The 20129-nt window shown below is 38.3% G+C and overlaps 1 protein-coding gene across 6 annotated transcripts in view; it reads right to left on the reverse strand.

Moving 5' to 3' along the window:
• caska (calcium/calmodulin-dependent serine protein kinase a) overlaps positions 1-20129 on the reverse strand; it is a 226006-nt gene that overhangs the window by 120441 nt on the left and 85436 nt on the right. For all 6 annotated transcript variants that reach the window (XM_084724344.1, XM_084724346.1, XM_084724343.1 and 3 more), the window contains exon 2: positions 15191-15303. In XM_084724344.1, the coding sequence (XP_084580470.1) occupies positions 15191-15303 (113 nt within the window). The remainder of the gene's footprint in view (positions 1-15190; positions 15304-20129) is intronic.

The raw sequence follows: 20129 nt of genomic DNA on the forward strand, positions 1-20129 counted from the left end.
GTCTAAATATGGTCACGTCTGGCTTTGAAAAACCAAGATGGTGACATTCATAATGCCAAACTGGATGCTTCCAAATCGTCAACAGACCAATGGATGACATCAAGGTGGCTTCATCTACTTCTTTTGTATAGCCTATGGTAGGAGAACAAGAACCTAGCATATTGTCTTCAACAAAAGACCTGTTACCATCATTTCTTTACACATTTAGAAATATGTAAGCATCTCATTTCCCCTTCCGTTTCATTATTTACAAGGTCTAGGTCAGGGGTCCGCAACCTGCAGCTCCGGAGCTGCATGTAGATCTTTAGCCCCTCACCATTGGCTTCCTGTGGTTTCGACAAAAAAATGATATGTTCTTGATATGTTTTTTTTTTACATTTTAATTTTCATTAATCATTATTCTAGACCTAGATTGATTCTAATATTCTCCATTTGTAAAAATACATTGAATAAAAAATGTTCTAATATTTCATCACTAAAATATGTCTACAGCACCTTTGGCTCTAAATTTTGCTGGTGGCTGGTCTTGAGTCTCCTGAGGATAGTTATGGGGGCCAAATCCAAGAAAAGAAAAGTCTCAGAGTAAAAAAAATAATTTAATAGTTGCAGACAGATTTTTTTCATGTTCTTTTTTTGGCCAAAAATGTGATAGTAAAGGTTGCAGAACCCTGGTCTAGGTCTTTGGATTTCCCTTATCAGCATCATCATGTCATTAAACTGGCAAGCAGCTTCCTTTTTCTGGAGTTCACTCTGACACCAGTGACAATGTGCTACATGTTGAAAGAAACCTTAACACCACACTTCTGAAATGCGCGATGTTTTGTTTCACACCAGTCTAAGTTGATGAACCCTGGAGCTTCCCAGCTTTACACCTCAGCGTTTCAGCTGATCCTGCAAATGTTGGCTTCCTGTAGCTTAGCACTTACTGTTAGCAGAAAAGGAACTGGAAAACAAATTGCACAGAATGAGGGACTACCTCCTGAAAAACCATGTAGATGACAGTCTCACATGCAAATGCAAACAAGTCTCTGATCTCCTTTGGTTCAAGTGATGTTTGTTTGTATCCTTCTCATTATTTTACATTCCCAGCAATAAGCATCTACCTCTTTAATTGGTTCCTAAAGAGAAGGAGAGTTAATGGAGGGGTTTACTGAAGCTGAAACGAACAATGCGGGCTGGCTGTTCAGCAGAATCACTGGGGAGAGATGACAGACACAACAAGCCACCATCAGGGAAAAATACACACCGCTACACAAAGCCCTCCTTCTCATGAGAGACACAGCAGGAGGAAACTGTACATCTAATTCTGCTTTTAAAGGATAAAAACAGAGGAACAGATAGCTGGATATAATTTGATGAAACCAGAGCGTTGACAGTGTTGATGTGTGCGGGGACAAGAAACAAACATCTTAAATAAATCAATATTCTGTCACTGTTTCTCTGATGTAAATCAAAAACTGTTCTGTCGAGTAAAATAATCTGAATGGAGTAATGATGGAAGGTAGGTCTGTGTGTGTTATTGAGTGTTTTTTTAAAGGGTTAGTTCAGATCTCTTACCTCTCCTTTTTCCTGTCAAACTAGGCAGCGCTGACCAAATATGACATAAGATTCTGTTACTGCAGTGCCTCTTTCTCGCCTCAGATGTGCTGTTTAGCTGTAATTTGAGAACTCTGCAGACCAGGCTGCCATTTTTTTCCCTGACAGAAAATGGATCAAGCAACCCCCACCTTATATAACTGTCACTCAGTGCTATGTCATACATTTTTTTGCTTAAATTGGTTCTAGGTCTATTCAATTGGATCTAGACCAGGGATTTTCAACATCTAAGACAGTGGCCTCCCCTCAGACAAAGCTAGGAAATGAGTGAAAAAGAAAACGGCAAACTTGTCTACTGGCAATATGAAACAGATAATTCAATCTAAAAAGGCACCACTAGCTAATATGCACGCCTACCTTTTTAGCACAATAAAAGGTGGAGAATGGTTGTTGCTGCCTGAACACAAGTCTGATCAGTTTTACAAGAAAATAAGTATGGCTGGGTACTGAAATCCTGTGCTAACATGGCGCCGCTTCCCATGGCGCCTGAGCTTTAAGTTGAAATAGTTCCCCTTGCTGCTTGGGCTCATCTCTTCACTCACCCAGCCTGGCCTCACCCCTCATTGCTTTATAAGTGGATCTCTAGTGGTCATTATCCTAATGTATTGTATTATATTACATTTTATTGTATTATATGTTATATTGTATCCCACTGCATTATTGTATGTTGGGTTATGTTATATTGCACATAATGATGATACTGACAATATTATATAATCAAATTATTTTATCATTACATAATCCTTACAAAATTAACAACATACATTTTCCATTTCTCTGCCATGCATGTCATTTGGCCAAGACTGCTCTGCCTTTCATACAAACGTGCACACACACACACACACACACTTATATACATCACATATACATACTGTACCTAAGCCGACCTAATTTCTCCCTGACATCATCAGAACTTGTTTTCCCGTGTCACTGATTTATTGTTATCATGCTATTTCATTAAAATTCCAAAAAAAAAAAAAAAAAGGGCAGAAATAGTTCCCGTCTGGTGTGAACTTTACCGACACATCATCAAGCGTGCCTAGTTACCTTTACTCTCACTCTAACATGACTCTGGTAGCAGGTAGCCTTCCGCTAGCTAGTAGCTACGGTAACCACAGTTAAAAGAGCTAAACTGTCTAAAGTGCATCTGTATTTAATTCAAAACTATTTCAACACCAAGAAAAGATAAGACAAGATAAGATACTCCATTATTAGTCCCATGATGAGGAAGTTTACAGTGTTACTACAGCAACAAACTATAGAAAATAAAATATAAAAATATAAGGCAGAGGTCATTTAAGAGGAAAGGAAAAATCTAAATACAGAAGATAAAAAAATTAAAATAGTAACACTATAAAGAGGGTAAATATAAAAATAGGAATGCTATATACACTCAGCAGTTGAATTTACACCATTGCATGGAGGGAATATTCTTATTGCACATAGAATGTTGACAACCTGATTGGACATTGGAATTAAAATTCACCTGAGTGAAATACTGATACACTGAATAATAATACACCCAACTGAAGTATTGAATTTTGTACATTGAGATAAAAAATTAAAAATTAATCTACATGAAATAGCACACAGTGTGAAATGATGCTGTTCTACTGCACAATGTCCAACAAACAATTGTGTGTAAACAGAAGAAGCAAATGGTGACACACGACATGCGATTTTCCTGGGAAAATAAATCACACACTGTACATACTGAAAGCAGAGAGATGGCGTTAGAGATGGGGAGCGAGCACTAAATGAGACATATCATAATGACTTGCCATTTATATCTAAAAATATCACTGATGATGATGATGATGATGATGATGATGATGATGATGATGATGATGACAACAGCCTTTATCAGGTTAGAAAATATGATCATACTCTTCAAAAGAAATGGTGAAGTTTGAAGATGGAATTTTTGTGGATGGAATATCTATGAACTTGTATACTTTTTGAAAATGTGGTTTAACCTTTTTATGCATTTACCCATTCAAATATTTTAGGGACACATTTATTATGTACATCCTGAAATAAATATTTGGCACATGTTTATGTGACACAATACACTTTTAAACTGATTATTTTTATTTTGCAACAGTGACCTGCTTGCAGTACATCATCCTGCTAGTTATGTACCAAAAGAAAAAAGAAAATAAACAATTGACACAAAAAATAATTTTAAAATGATTTTAATGATTAAACATGATTTCATTGTTCCTCCAGAATCTATGATCAGAACTGTGTCCATAGCAATGGTCTGTTCTGCTATAAAGAAATAACAGATCTTGGAATGCTGTAAATGACCAATCAGAATCGAGTATTTAAGTTGTGTAATTAAGTGTGTTTAATAACCCATAGATATTTTTGTCCCTTTTTTGCATGTGGGGAATGTTACAATTGGTTCCACTCAGTATTTAAGGTGGCTTCTCACTGACACCGTCTGTTTGCCTGATAAAAGTCGAGTACAAAATGCTGCAAATAAACATTACACCGCAAGTTAGACCGTGTGCAGGAGTCCTTTTGCAACTTTTGGGTGCCTCCTTTTTTAAAGAAGTGTCCGTTCAGGCACTGTTGAGGCACCAGTGAGGTTTTAACAGTATCACTTAGCACCAGTATGAGATAAAGCGATACACAACCCTACAAACAGTCCAGAGAGTCAATCTCAAAGATTGGATTTGATAAACAAAAGGGATTTGCCTTCAGTATGAACATCTAAACATAGCTTATCCCATATATCTCGCTTTCATTCTTCCATTCAATCTCTCAATCCTTTGATCCATTCATTCATATTTTCTACTAAACAGTTCCTAGCTCCTTCTCCTTCTGGCAGCTGTTGTTCTGAGACCTTTTAAAGGCTGAAGCCAACCAGAGAAATATACATCATATACATAACCTTTCTGCTTGAGCACAATCTCAATCTCATTTGCTGAAAATGCATCACCAAGCACACTTAACTGCATTAACTTTTAATATCCGTCTCTGCTGCTGAAATAGCCAGGCTGTGCCAAAATACACATGCTTAATATACATTATATGGAAGCTGAATATTCCATATTCCCAGTGATGAGGTATTCCCCCGGCTGCTGCTGCTGCTGGGGGTGATTTATGGACAGGAACACTGAATGGAAAAAAGATGGGACTGAGGAGTTTCTGCAAGGATGTGATAGAGTAGCACACAATTTCACACACACAAACACACACACGCTCATGTGAACTATCATGAAAAGTTACTGTATTGTTTGTCTATGTATGCAGTGACATTTAATTAAGCTCTGAGTTTAAGCCATGAGCCACTTGTGCTGCTGCGAGCCTTGGCGCTAACATTAAGCTAATCCTCTGAGGACAAGCACAAGGCGTGGGCTAGCTCTAACATGATGCTAATGCTGCTAAAGCCGGATAAGTGGCTACCTTAAGGGCATTGCAGCCTGCCACATTTAATGTCATCTGGTGAGCTTGCTGCTTATGTCCATCGCCGTAACTGCTGCTGGAGATTACCAAAGATACTTTACCAAATGACAAGCGAACCAACACACCAGTTTTATTGAGGTAAGAGAAAGAGCTGCAGGGAAGCTACTGTCATTGCATTTAAGTTAGGTGTGTATGTGTATTGATGCTGTGGCCAAATTGGAAGCCAAAGAGAATTAATAACCAAAAACATGTCAGAGAGAGGCAGAAGAGAGTAAATAACTGGAGGAGTGACGGTGGAATAGAGGGTGATACTGCAGTGGAAATTCATGTGTAAGGACAATCAATATGAATTACCTGCTGTCATTTAAATTATGCTGTATAGGAAACTAGGAACAACCATCAGACCAGCAACACGGCTACTTCACTAAAACGTCTGGCTGCGCCCCCTTTTAGGGGCTAGAAGACCGGGGCTCTCTGAGACAGCGATTTAGGTACTTTTGAATTACAATTATGACGATTTTATATGAATTCATGTTAACAAAACCAACCTTTGTTTTACAGACAGACCTAATAATTATTCTGTGGCCTTACATTCACAATATCTTAATAAATTACGTTCAATTGGTCAGCCCTAAGGTTGCAAATTGTAAGCATTTTCCTTAATTGATCATTGGTTATGTAAATAAGCAATTAATTGATTAATCATTATAAAAAAAACTAAATATGCTTATACAGTATTATATTATATCAAACACATATAATTAAATATCAGATAACATGGAAAACAAAAGAACCCTTAACCACTGATTGATCATTGATAAATCGTTATCATCCCTAATCAGCCCTCATGCTCATTCAGTCTTCCCCTTTCTAAATGCATCAATGAGCCAACACAGTGGCCACACACTGCTTATAACGAATCATCAGGTGTCATTAGGCTCAGTGTTGTCTGTAAATAACGCCACCTGCCAACAGAGAACTGCTGATCTGAGCTGGACTGAGATTTAGTCAGTCTGATGCTGCTGTGCTGTAATGTTGTGACTGAACTCCAGCAGCCTCACACTCAAGCTAACATTAGTTCTCCATCAGTAGGAGCAGTTACATGTCTGTGAAGAGTCTCAGTCATCCAGGTCATTGTAGGCAACTGGACTTGCTTGAGTTCTTAAAGATGTTTTGCCTCTCATCCAAGAGGCTTCTTCAGTTCTGAACTTCAGTTCAGATGAGTAATAGTAGATAATAGTTACTGTTCTCTGGAGGCTCAGACATTCTTACTGCTCTCTTTTTGAGATCCCTTCCTTCCCAGGAAGGATGTGGAACAAGAGAGCATGAAGGATTTGTGTTTAGTTGTTTTACAACCTGCTACACAGGTTTTAAGTCTCTCCCATTTTATGAAATTTACCCCAGGAGGGGGCGTGGCTTTGCCGACTTGGGCTGGATGATGTACTGTTAGTCTGATGTATATTAATAACCCAAGACTTCACATGGAAATTTGAACCACACGAGACCAGTGTTGGGCAGTAATCTATTACTCAGTAATAGATAGAGTAATATCATTACTTTTTCCGGTGATGAGTAGTGGAAGGGATTTAACTTTCCAAAACAAAATTATATTACAGTTATTATTTGAAGTAATCGAGTTATTTTTTTGACCTAGGTGGGCAATCTTATGACATGTACATACAGCAGGTCTCATCAGCCGAGTGCCAACAAGCTAAATGATGGATGGAGGATGAGGGAGAGGGAGAGAGGCAGAGTTTTCAAAGGTGGAACAATCGTCAGGGAGAATATGTGGTGATGGACCCTTATTTCAACCTAATTGTGTGTGCGGTTCCCAACTAAGATAGCATCGTTATGATAATCAATCATTTTACACAAGTTTTACACAAATACTGCCATAATACCCCAGACAAATATCAAAAAGGTATGAAAAATATATACCACCCAAGCCTAGAATAGCTGGTCAAGCAAGGAAGTATTCATGGTGATGGTGATGGCAGATCCCTGCACACAGTGGAAAATGTGTCCCATTGCTTCTGTTTACATCTTTATTTATTCAGTCATGCTTTACAGGCAGTGCTCTCCACAGCTCATGATAAGGACATTACAAATGATACAGAATCGAGCAGCAGGCACAGTACTGCATTTTAATAATGAATGTTGTTAGAATGCAGAAGAGTCTTCAGTGATTATCTGTAAAGGACAGACTGTTCTATTCATTATTAGTATTTATTAGAACGGTCTCTGTTACAAAGATCTTGTTTATTTTATATCACAACTTATCTTTGATTACAGATAAACATAAATACATTAACCAGACATGCTACCGCAGGTAATATTACTTTACCAAAAGTAAAGACAAAGGCTAGCAACAAATAGCCATGTACAGAGCAAAGTATGAATGTAATTCACTCACCAGACATATCACACAAGAAAACAGTAAAATCTGATTTAAAATAGACTTGGGTTGTATCCATTCTTTCATACCTTCATGCCCTCTTGCCATTTTATCAAGGTATATGGTATTAGGTGGTATTTGTGTAACAGCTCAACTACACTATACTCTTGTGTACTTAATACTCCTACAACTTAGGCAGAGCTGATCATCGTAGCGGCACTATTCCTACAGCTGGGAATCAACACACACACACACACACACACACACACACACACACACACACACACACACACGCACACACAGGAGCTCCACTTCAGACTTGAGAAGATGCAACCTTTATTCACTGAATAACTCATACTTAAACTGTAAATTTACAGTCTCTGTGCATTTTCTGACAGAGTAACAACTTCACTGCTCAGTGCACATTTACTATACCTCTGTCACCAGTAATTAGTCTGCCCCTCGCCCTCTGTGATGCTCTCACAATGAAATGCTACTCTGACCAGTCAGTAGTCTACATGCACTGTTTGTGAGTTCATCTTTATCACCTGGACTGAATCCAACACAGTCCAGAACAGGGACAGATTTCTTAATATCCTGTTATACTGTACTACCTTTATACAACCCAAGCCTAATTTAAATTATCACTAAAACACATGAAGCACTTAGTGAGTTGTCATGTTTTGTAGATTAATGTGGGATGTTTGTATTGCATAGTGCAAAGTGGCACACATTTCAGCAGCATTTAAAATACGGTTTGGCTGTGAATAACAGTTTCAAATGGCTCTTAATACACACAGTAATTTTTGGACAGTGTTTAACATTATCAGTTAATAAATTGTGCTCAATTTTAACTGCTCTGTTTTCTAACTGTAGTCATCCAGTCTGAATTAAATTTTGCATTTAATCGAGAGGGAAATTAGTCCCCAAGAACATCCTGTGTGTGCTGTGTGTTTTGTTTTGCTGTCTATTTATGTTGTAATGTTTGTATTATTATGTACTATATAATTTGATGCATAGGTGTCAGACCCCAGTAAGACTAGCGGCAGCATTTGCTGCAGCTAATGGGAATCCTAATAAACAAAACTAAGATAAACAGCTGTGAGTGTCTTCATGCAGAGCAACTGGAGCTTTTAGGGGAAAAAAAAGGAAACTATATCAAAATTAAAATCAGTGGGGGAGAGAAAAGCAGAACGAGAAAAGAGAAAAGGAGATAGAGAGGGAGGAGGTGATAAACACATGTGATCTCTACAGTGATCTCTGTTCTTCCTGCTGGGAGCCAAAGCCTGCAGAGGGAGGAGGCCTTGCTACCACAGCTACACCACACAGAGCTCTGTGTGTGTGTGTGTGTGTGTGTGTGTGTGTGTGTGTGTGTGCATGTGTTAGGCTACTGCATGTGCGAGACCTGACAGTGGTTTTACAGACATTTAGGACAGAATGTCACAACAATCTAATAGAAACAGCCGAAAACAGACAAAGACAGTGCTGACTCGACGGAGGAGGTGAGAAGAGACAAACAAGGAGGAGGTAAAGGAAATGATGAGCAGAGGGATACAGAGAAAGGCACACAAGTGCAGAGAAGAAAATGAGAGTGTGAAGGAATGAGGGAGGTGGAGGAATGAAAGAGGCGGCGGGAAGTGAGTAGGCGATGGCACATGATGAATTTTGCTCATTCTCTGGTTAGCTTTTCTCTCTCATCCCCTCAGAGGGCTGACCTATTCGTCAGACAGACCTCCGAACAGGCTGGAGAAACAAGCTGGTGTGTGTGTGTGTGTGTGTGTGTGTGTGTGTGTGTCTTTGTGTCAGGCCCCTGCTGGCCAATCCATTGCCAAGACACGAACCATTTGACCCACTTCCCTTGGTCTGAGCTCTATGCAGGGTGTGTGTGAGTGTGTGTGTGTGTGTGTGTGTGTGTGTGCTCCTGCTTGTTTACTGTGGTGCCGTGTTACAGCTGCCCGCTCAAGTGAAACTGCTCTGCTTTCTACAGGCAACAAGACAGAGGGAAAATAAAAACACATCAACAGTGAGAGCAGCCGGCTGGTGTCTGGAGGGTGCGCACAGTGTGATGGATTCCTGAGCGCTACAGAGGAGGGGCTGTGATTGGATATAAATGACTGGAGAGTGTGCTGACCATGTAGCACGTGTGTGCACATACATTCACACACAGACACACACAGTGACACAAAAACAACTGTACATGTGTGATCATAAATGCTGACCAATGAAGAGAAATTGCTCTGGTGTACCGTTAGACAAGCTACGATGAAAAACTCATTTAGGAGTTTGCTGTGATCTGTCAAACCAGCTTTTCATCACTGGGGCTGTAAGAAAATATCGATATACTGATACAGAGTCAAGATATGATGTTCTGTGATACTGAATCAGTTCTCAAAAACATCTATTGTGATGTCTTCATACATGCAAAAATTTGTGGCAGTGGTTCATTTTGTTTGTTTAGACCCCCAACCTCTAGATAGCAGTGGTGTTATTTATCTTTAAAACAGCCAATCACAACACAGGTGGTGCTCTATCAGCCAATTACAACGCACGTTGTTTTTAAAACAAACACAATCACAACACAACACAGGTAGTTTTTAAACAGCCAATCACAACACAGATGGGTTTTTAAAAACCCAGTTGCAGCGTGGGTGGTTTTTAAAATAGCCAATCACAGCGCAGGTGTTCTTTAAAATCAATCAGACTCAACCAATCACAACACAAGTGGTGCTCCATCAGCCAGGTGCGTTTTTATACAGCCAATTACAACATGTGATTTTGAAAACAACCAATCGCAACACAGGCAGTTCTTAAACAGCCAGTCATAACACAGGTGGGTTTTAAAACAACCAATTACAACTCAAGTGGTTTTTAAAGCAACAATCAGAACATAGGTGGTGCTCCATCAGCCAATCACAACACAACAAGGTTTTCAAGCAACCAATCACAACATGTGAGGTTTTTAAAACAACCAGTCACAACACAAGTGGTTTTTAAAACAACCAATCACAACACAAGTGGTGCTCCATCAGCCACCCACAGCACAAAGGGGTTTTTAAAACAACCAATTACAATACAGGTGGTTCTCAAACAGCCAGTCACAATGTTAGGGGTGTACTGAGTGTCGCAATATTATACTTTGTGATACTGTATCAATTCTCAAAAACCCTGTATTGTGATGTTGTGATTCATGTAAAGATTAGTGACAGTGGTTCATTTTGTGCTGTGTTTAAAACACTGACCCCTACATAGCACTGTTGATATCTATCTTCACTGATCTGACTGCATTAAAAAGTAAACTTTTTAATTGAATTTTTGCATATTCTGGTGTGTCCTTTACACTTTGACAGTTTCCTAAAATTAGATGAAAAAACAATATGTCATCTTGCTGACAACATCACAATACACATTGCATTGAATCATAACCCCTGTATCTGCTGATATTAATTCTAAACAGTTTGATCGGTGGTTGCAAAGACTGATCAAAAGATGAAGCAGCAGGGTCAAAAATTAATATCCACCAAGAGTCAAATGCGGGCAGATTTTCTGTTGTGGTGAGTAAATCTAAAAATGCTGTCCAATGCTGTTGGGTAAATAATCATGATAAAAAAAACTATGCCACACACACACACACAAGGACAGAGACTTCAGAGTGCATTCATTTTCACCTCATAAACTGTAATCTGCATCACTTTGTGCAGCAAAACCCACTGACACCCACAAGGACTTCATGGTGAATTCAAGTGCACCTTGTAAACTCAGAAATCTATACTCCAGCGGCTGTGAAGGTTGTTTAAAACTGGAGAGATTCTATTATTTTCCTTTGTTGTTTTCTTTTTTTTCCAGCCTCTTAAATATGGAGATTTCCAACTTTTCTCTGTGAATTATCATATTAAAGTGAATATCTTTGGGCTTAGGAGTGACAAAATGAGACAATTTAAAGAGATCACCTTGGACTTAAAAAAAAAAAAAAGCTGGGATGAACCAAAAAAAAAAAAAAAAAAAAACTGCATACATGGTAGTGGAAAAAGTACTTTGCTAATTTATTCAAAATTCAGTTAAAATTAGCAATACATCTGGATAGAAGCAGCTATTTCTTTCCCCTTTCTTCTTATTAAGCTGTTTTCTATATCTCTAACTCTAATTTAGCCTGAGCTTTTCCAAAGTTTTCCAGTACCTAGCAGGTCTAGTAAATGGCATATTTATATACACACTCAAAATGTTTAAAACAGATGTTGTGCTATAAACAACCAAAATTACGTTTCATAACAGAATTCTGAAGAGGGGAGACAAATTAAAGGAAAACACAACAATGTTTCATGTTTCAAAATGTGATGCCTGTCTGTAAGGAGACTTGGCATCCTATTGGCACAATTAATCAATTCATCATTATTAATCAATTATTATTAATTATTATTATTAATCTCAAATTATTTTGATAATTGATTTATCAGTTTTTTAAGAAGAAAAATGTTTAAAGATTTCATCTTCTTAAATATGAATATTTTCTGGTTTCTTTACTCCTCTCTGACAGTAAACTGAATATCTTTGAGTTGTGGACAAAACAAGACATTTGAGGACGTCATCTTGGGAAACAATAATCAACATTTTAAACATTTTCTGACATTTTATGGACCAAACATGTAATTGATTAGTCAAGAAAATAATTGACAGATTAATCAACACTGTAAATAATTGTTAGTTGCAGCCCTACATTTTGTAAAACCTGGCTGAGCCAATATAAAACAATCACACAAACAACTACTGGACAATAACTTCAACTTCAATAAAATATTTTTCTTTCTTTTCCCAGTTTTTCATTTTCAAGCCAACACTCATTGAAATTGCAACTTCCCTGAACATTGTGAGTGTTGAGTGGCAAGCGAGGCTCCAGCGTCTTCATTTTGTGCAAAAGGCAAAAGAAATGTATCTCTTTAACTTATTTTATTTCTTTATCTAAAAAATAAACTATTCAGTCAGACAGCAATTTATTGTGAAAGTAATAAAATTACAATTTCAAGAAGTTTCAAGCATTTTTTCCAAAAACCCAAGCTCTTTTCAAAAATGGAAACCTACATTATAATTCATGCATTTTCAAGGATTTCCAGCAGTTGTAGGAGCCCTGTAGAGGCTGGGAACACACAGGCATTACATTACAATTATAGTCTTGGTAATGTTTGTAATTACATAAAGTGAACATAAGTCAGGAGTATGTCTTTGAGGAAAATGACTCTTGCCTGCATGCTGTTGCTTTTCTATGTTCTATTTTAACAATAAGAACATATGGCTCCATACAACACAGCTACACATGAATGCTGGGGAAAACGGTCATGTATTGCTGGCACATTTATTGCTTTCTAAAAATACCTGCTCTGTGTATGCACTGCAGCAAACCTGTCTCACAGCAGACCACGTTCTCTTTCTCAAACAAAGTCCTGCAGTCCTCTGAATCTCTCAGTTCCACTGATAATTTCAGTCTTATCACACACACACACACACACACACACACACACACACACACACACACACACACACACACACACACACACACACACCATCCAAATATCTTTCTTTGAATCTCTCCTCCTTTCTTGTTCTCTCCATCCCCCTCTCTCCACTGCTCCTTCAGGCAGTGGCAGGTATCTGATAAGACCTCTGCCTGATTCGTCTAGACGATATTCAGCAGCATTTCTCTGGATTACAGACATACCAACACCTGTGTAATTAAGGCGAGTAGTTAAGTAGCACTTCTTTTTTACTTTTATTAGTTAGTCTCTTACATTATTTGAAGAATAAAATGGTGCAGTGGAGGGACACTCTACTTCTTTGCTAACATTTTCTCGCAAGATGAACTCATCATGCTTTTATAATTACCTGCTTTGGTGAAACAGCCCAAAGACAGCAGCAGGGGTCAGTTGCACCAACAGAACTCACTTACTCTTACTTGGAAGTTTGAGCTAAGAGTTATGCTGGTTGTACCATCTAGGTTGAAGCCTTCCTCTTGCTATGGCTGGGTATAAATCATACACCTTGTCAGGAGCAGATGTAAAAAGTGAAACTCTAGCCTGATTAATAAAGCCTCTGGTCACAGATACCTTCTATTCTGCACCATGAACACTCGAGGAGATGAGTTATTCAACAGAACTGTGTGGAAAATTAAAGTAATGCAGACGAGAAATGAATGATATTGAGTCAGAATTAACATCAGATATAAAAATTAAATAACATTTGTAGAATTTACATCCTAAGAATTTGTCACAGACAACGTTTGGAGTTTCTCTCCACTTAATAAAATTTTGATTGTTAAGGGAGTCTGGGGAGATTCCCATTACTAGTTCAGTGGCCAAATGAATTGACACTGATACTTCACTAATATCTGTCCATCCATTTTATCTCAACAACCATTTATTTCCTCTGTTATTTCTCTCCAAGTCGACTGCTTCTTCTGTTTATTAGCCTACATTGGACAGCATTTTCTTGCGCTGGTGTTTCTTTATCTTTAATCCTCCATAATGTTGCCAGAAATTAGAAATGATACGCTAAAAATCAGCAAGACAGCTGAACATTGTTTAATAATGTATTCTAGCAAACGCTTTGCTAGGATAACAACAGCCATAGTCTTAGGAGCATTCACATGAACACACATCGCTAAGACTGGGTGAAGTTAAGACGAGCCTTCAGTCTGTTTGGTGCAACTGACATAAAGTCACTTCTAAATTCTGGTCTTTACTAAGCCTGGTCCTAACTGCTAAATTGGCCTGGGCTTGGGAAGTAACGGATTACTGTGTACAAAAAAAGGTAAATGTATTCCATTATGATTAGCAGGATTCTAATTTAAAATAAAGAATGATATACTACCATGTGCAGTAAGCACACAGTTATGAATTCATTTCAGTGAAAAAATGCCTCACTGGGTGGAAATTTCAATTTTTTTATTTTTAAATCAATCAAACAATCAATCAATCATAACACGCAACAAAAACTAATACACCTAAGAACAAACATAAAACACCACAATTATTAATCTTTCATAAAGCGACTATTAAATGAATCTGCATCTACTTTGATAATCGATTCATTCGATTTTTTAATTTAGAGTAAAAAAAAAAATCTGATTTCAGTTTCTTTACTCCTCTCTGACAGTGAACTGAATAGAGGTGTGGACAAAACTAAACATCTCGTCATCTTGGACTGATCAACTTTCTTACATTTCATGGACCAAACAACTAGTCGATTGAAAAAATAATGGACTGATTAATTGATGATTAAAATAATCATTAGTTGCATCCCTATAAACACTATATCAGGCTGAAAGATTGCACCATATTTTAGACTGAGGTAATCCAAAAGTAATGGAAAGTATTCAAGTTACAAGTTACTTATATTGTGATACATGGATTACGTTACTGACAACATTTTTAACAGGTAATTAGTAACTGTATCAGAGTAAAAAGTAACTCTCCCAACACTGGTTAAGACCAGTTGGTGCAACCTACTGTTGAACTGGGAAACTCCCAGTGTGGCTGTGAGAAAGTGAGTGAGTGAGAAGTGGGCCAGTGTGGAAAACAGAAAGTGTGTTCATCGCATTTGTTTAGAGCAAACAGGACACACTCTCACATAAACAAGGACAAGTGTCTGACCTCTCCTTGTGTAACACAGTGGGATGAATAAAAGATTGTTGAAAAGCAATTATCTTCTGTTGTGTTTATGAGCCAGAGGAAACAGCAGACAGTGAGACACAGACAGAGAGACAGAACAGTGGGACACAAACAGAGAGTGACCTCTTACCCTCTGTACTGAGTCCAGGACTGGAGGTGAACTGGGCCACATCTACGATTTTGACAGCAAACTGCTGCCCCGTCTCTCGGTTGATGCATCTTCTCACCACGCTGAAGGGACCCCTGAACACAACACAGATGGAAAATAAAACATTTAACATGTGGTTTGTTGTACCTGATCCCTGCAGCAGGAACGAGCTGTAAACACAACACATATTATCACCTCCACATGGTGGACATGTTAGCTTATTTAATTACACATCCAGCAGACAACATCAGCATTTACCCAATAGTTTTTGGCACCTAACTAGTTCCACATTTTTCAGTGTGGAAATGTTATTTGAACGCCAAAATATTCGATCACGACATGGTTGCTATTATTTAGATTTAGGTCTTTCATACTTTTTAAAATATTCAACATTTTCTGTGAAATGTTCCCCTTTCCCCAGTTTTTCAACTTGTAACTACTCATTCCTACTTTCAGTTAGAAAGTCTTTCACACATTTTGTCTTTCATTCGACTTCCAAATCCTATTAAAACTATTCAAAATATTCAACGTTCTCTGAAGCTTAGTTACAATGGAAGTAAATTAGTAAACCTTCACCCCCTTCAGCTTAGCGTCAGACTTTAAACAAACCTTAAAAAATTCCACATCTTTCAAAGATTCTGGGTATTGTTCAGCTTCTCAAACCAGAGATGCAGCTCAGCATCAGCATTTCAACAGCAAACATTCACATGCACAATATGTTCAGAAAGTGCCTTCTCTACTTTTGAGTTGTGTTTCTGTCCTAATGTTGACCATCAGTCCCATATTCAGTCTCTTTCAGCTTGGTTGTGTTCTCTAACAACTCCTGAGAGAAATATCTAACTACTAAATGCCTCCATTATACTCGACAGCTGTTTGGTGCTGGGCAGGTAACACACACTTGCATTTAATTTTTCAGCGCTTTATTGCTGAATTCAGCTGAGTGCTGAGGCTAGAAACAACAGACTAGGATGGTAAGTGAACCACAACAGATGAGATGTGGGATAAAACCAAAACAGTGAGCTGAAAGATGATAACACGCTTCGTAGAGCTGAGGGGAGCTGCAGGTATTACGTTAACCTCATTGTGGTTATTTGAGCAGAAAATAGCACAGGGGACACAATGATATGGTATCTGGGACAAATCTGGGAAAGCAGAGAAACTTACAAAAAAAGATGAGTATTTTCTCCACACGTTACACGCTTGATTAGAGGAGTGAGCTTTGTAACATTTGGCTCTGTGCGTAAATGGTCATCAAAGTTGAATGCTGTATGTTAATATGCAGCGTTACTCAACATTGCTTTGTCATAATCCAGTTTTACAGCTGCTGGAAATCCTTGAAAATGCAGCTTTTTCAAGGTTTGAAAAGTGCTTTGATTTCGAATAAAGTGCTCAAAACTTTAAAAATAGTTGAAATCAGAGAATTTGGATATTATCCTGTCACAATCTTGTCACTTGAAAAAATGTTGAGGAGCACACAGACATAGTTAATTTAATGAGACATCCTGCAGACGCAGAACAACATCAGCATTTATTTGGAGCTGTGTTTCTGTCCACCTGATGACCAGCAGTCCAATATCATATGTGTACCACTAAGGCTTGGGTGGTACCTATTTTTTCATACCTTCCTAACATTTCACAGGGGTACACGGTATATGTTGACATTTTTTATGAAAAAATAATTGTTAAAAGCTAGTGATAGCATATATGACGTTGCCTAGATTACAATGCTTTGTGGCTAATATACAATTAGCCTTCTTAGACGAGTCTTGGTGAGTTTAAATACTTATGGCCCATAGAATAATGAATACATAGGACATAAGCACCCTTATTCCAAAGGACTCCATGACACTGTTGCTGTGGATACCAACACATCATTTGCCTGAACGGAGATGCTTTCATAATTGGAAGAAGTCATGTTAAAATAAAGCCATGTGTGGCAATAATTTCATGATTTCATATCTATCTATCTTAGAGATGTAAAGATTAATCAATTATTATCCGATTAACAAATCAATATTTAATTTTAAAAAAGTCCAAATTCTCTGATTTCAGCTTCTCAAATGTGAATTTTATGATTTTATGGTTTCTTTACTCCTCTCTAACAGTAAATGGATTATCTTTGTGTTTTAGACAAAACAAGTTATTTGAGAGCAGAAATGACAAGCTAGTTTCCACCTCCAAATAATTCTTCAGTTGGTGAAGTTCCCTATTGTAATAAATTATTTTCATTTTATTTTATTATTTCCATCAATTAAAAAACACAGCGACTCCTATGTTTTAGATAACTTTATTCACAATGACGGTATTGAAAATCATACCTTTGATACTTCTAAATACCCTGGAATACCACAATATCTTGATACTGATACCACCCAAACCGAGTATAACTTTAAGGGTACTGGTACTGGTTTCACAGTTTTTTAAACTATTCCCTGAAAGTGTTGATAGTGACCTAACTGCATCCTTTCAGATTTTCAGAGCCAGAGATATGGGACGCATACCTAGTAACATCTGCATTTTGCAATCATTGGATTCCACAATAAAGCAGAGTTAGAGCCAGTGTTAGAAACGGCACAACAATAGGATGTGAATTGGGTGTTTCCATCAGCTGGGCTGAGGTAAATAAACTGTCTACCTGAGCCCAGGGTTCAAATGTCAGAGAAAAAACATGGAAAAACAGAGGCTTGCCTGTCTGGGGTTCATTGCTAATGGGCTGGTTATTTTGTCAATCAACTACTAGCCTTCTCGCCTTTCCTTACTGCAACTCCTCCTCTTACTACTGGATGCATCAAAGTTATGTAAAAAATGTTAACCCAAGAGGCAAAAAACCCCAACACAGAGTAGTCAGGCTGAGTGTGGGTTACGCTTGTTTCCTACATAACACTATGTATAGCAGCGTGTCGGCACATGCAGGGAAGCCAGGACTACACTTTGGTTCTCATTGCTGAGGTTGGAGAGTTCACAAATTGAATCATCCCTCCTGCAGAGTGAGTGTATCATCCCATTCAGTCAATGGGATAAACAGAGGTCTACCACTCAAGGGCTGCGGGTTAGAATTAACAAGGCAGCAGGTCAGGGTTACAGTGCAGTACACATAGCACCTAAATAAAGCTCCTGGCTACAACTGCACTCACAGCACTGGGGTAATGGGCTTGATCTGACCTGTACACACAGGAGAATAATGCGTGTGATGAAGTGAATGTGTGTGTTGGGAAAATGAGGTTCAGCAGCAGGGAGGAAGGAGGGGAGCTGCTGCAGATACAGATAAATGAAGCAATGGATCTTGTGTAAGAATAGACGCACAGGCAAACACGCTGGCAGTAAAAGGCACATAATCCCATCCATCTACTTTCTATACTTGCTGATTCCTGGAACCTATCCCAGCATGCACTGGGTGAAAGGCAGGGAAACACCACGGACAGGTCAGCAGGGCTTATACTATAATGTGACAGATTAATACATGGGAAAGCAGCACACACTGTCATGAAGTTATTTCTGGACATTGGTGATGGGGTTTAATGGTGTGGATCATTAGGCCATGAGATAATCACAAAGTGTGTGTGTGTGTGTGTGTGTTTAATACATGACACGTAAGTTACAAAAAAAAGAATGCTCTTAAATGTTCAATGTCTTAAACACAAGCAGCCATAAAAGAAGAAAAATTAACATAACACATATACAGACGGGTGACAAAACAAAGGAAAATGTGAGTGGAGAAATATAACAAATACGCAGCTTCCACACAGGATGACTGCACACTACAAATAAACAATTAACATCTAATCATGCTCTCTTACAGGGTTGCATGATGTGGTAGAAAAAAGTCTGCAATTGTTTCTGAAACTGAAATATGTGATCTGATTAGTGGGAATGATCATTTTTGCATTATAATTTTCATTTTTACTGAAGAAAAAAAATCATGATGATGTGACATATGTTGGGGTCTGTACCAAACAAACATGTTTTCTTTCATCTGGTGAAGATTTTTAGGCCAGGACATCTCTGCAGCACTACATTACCTCATTATATTATAATGCTGTTTTCTCACAGGTTTTTCTTTCATCAAAAAATTGCAATTTGGTCCTGTGATTTGAATATTCCACTTAGCCATATTCCAGTTTCAATAATATTGCAATGCATTGTGCAGCCCTACCCTGTGGCATGTATAAAAATACTGAGCAGACTCAAATGATTCTGATTTTGCGTCACGGTGGCAAAAGGAAAGCACTTGAGGGTCCTTTTCCACATGGGACCATGTTCCAGTTGTTCTTCCAGACTACAAACTTAATTTTGAACTGTTCAGAGTTCAGAGAGTTCAGAGAGAGGGGAAAAGTGATTTTGACAGCGTCCATGTTTGGCAGGAGCTTCAGTCACAAAGACAGCTCGGTTGGCTAGTGTTTCAAAAGGTCCAGTGACTGCATTTAGATCTACAGGAAAGAAATCAGCACATAAGGTCAGAAACTGTGGCTGACAGTGCACACTAGGGTTGGGCGATGTCTACGGAATTGGAATATCATGATGTCCATAGAGAAGCATCATCATGGATGATGATATCGTTGCTGGGTCTGAAAGGGTCTTTTTTCTGCATCACATCTTTAAGTTAGTTGTGTTTAATCAGGAAATGATACACATGGCATGGAGACGTAGTGCAGTGAACAGCAGCAACAGATTCTTTTTATTTTCTCTCCTACATGTCAAAGGAAGAAATGAGGCAACAAAATGGTTACTCTGAGGGGATAAACTACCTCAAGGGGGCTCAGTGGTCCACGACTGTTAGCCATCATGATGGACAATGGCATCATCCATCTCACATTTAATGACTATGATGCTTGTGCATATGTAAGGAAAAACATAAGTGCAACTCTTCCTCAGGGGACTGAGAATGTCTCAATGCAGGGCACGATCAGACACTGTCAGCGAC

Source organism: Lutjanus erythropterus, chromosome 8 (assembly GCF_056507025.1).
Source record: "Lutjanus erythropterus isolate fLutEry1 chromosome 8, fLutEry1.hap2, whole genome shotgun sequence".
NCBI lineage: Eukaryota > Metazoa > Chordata > Actinopteri > Lutjaniformes > Lutjanidae > Lutjanus > Lutjanus erythropterus.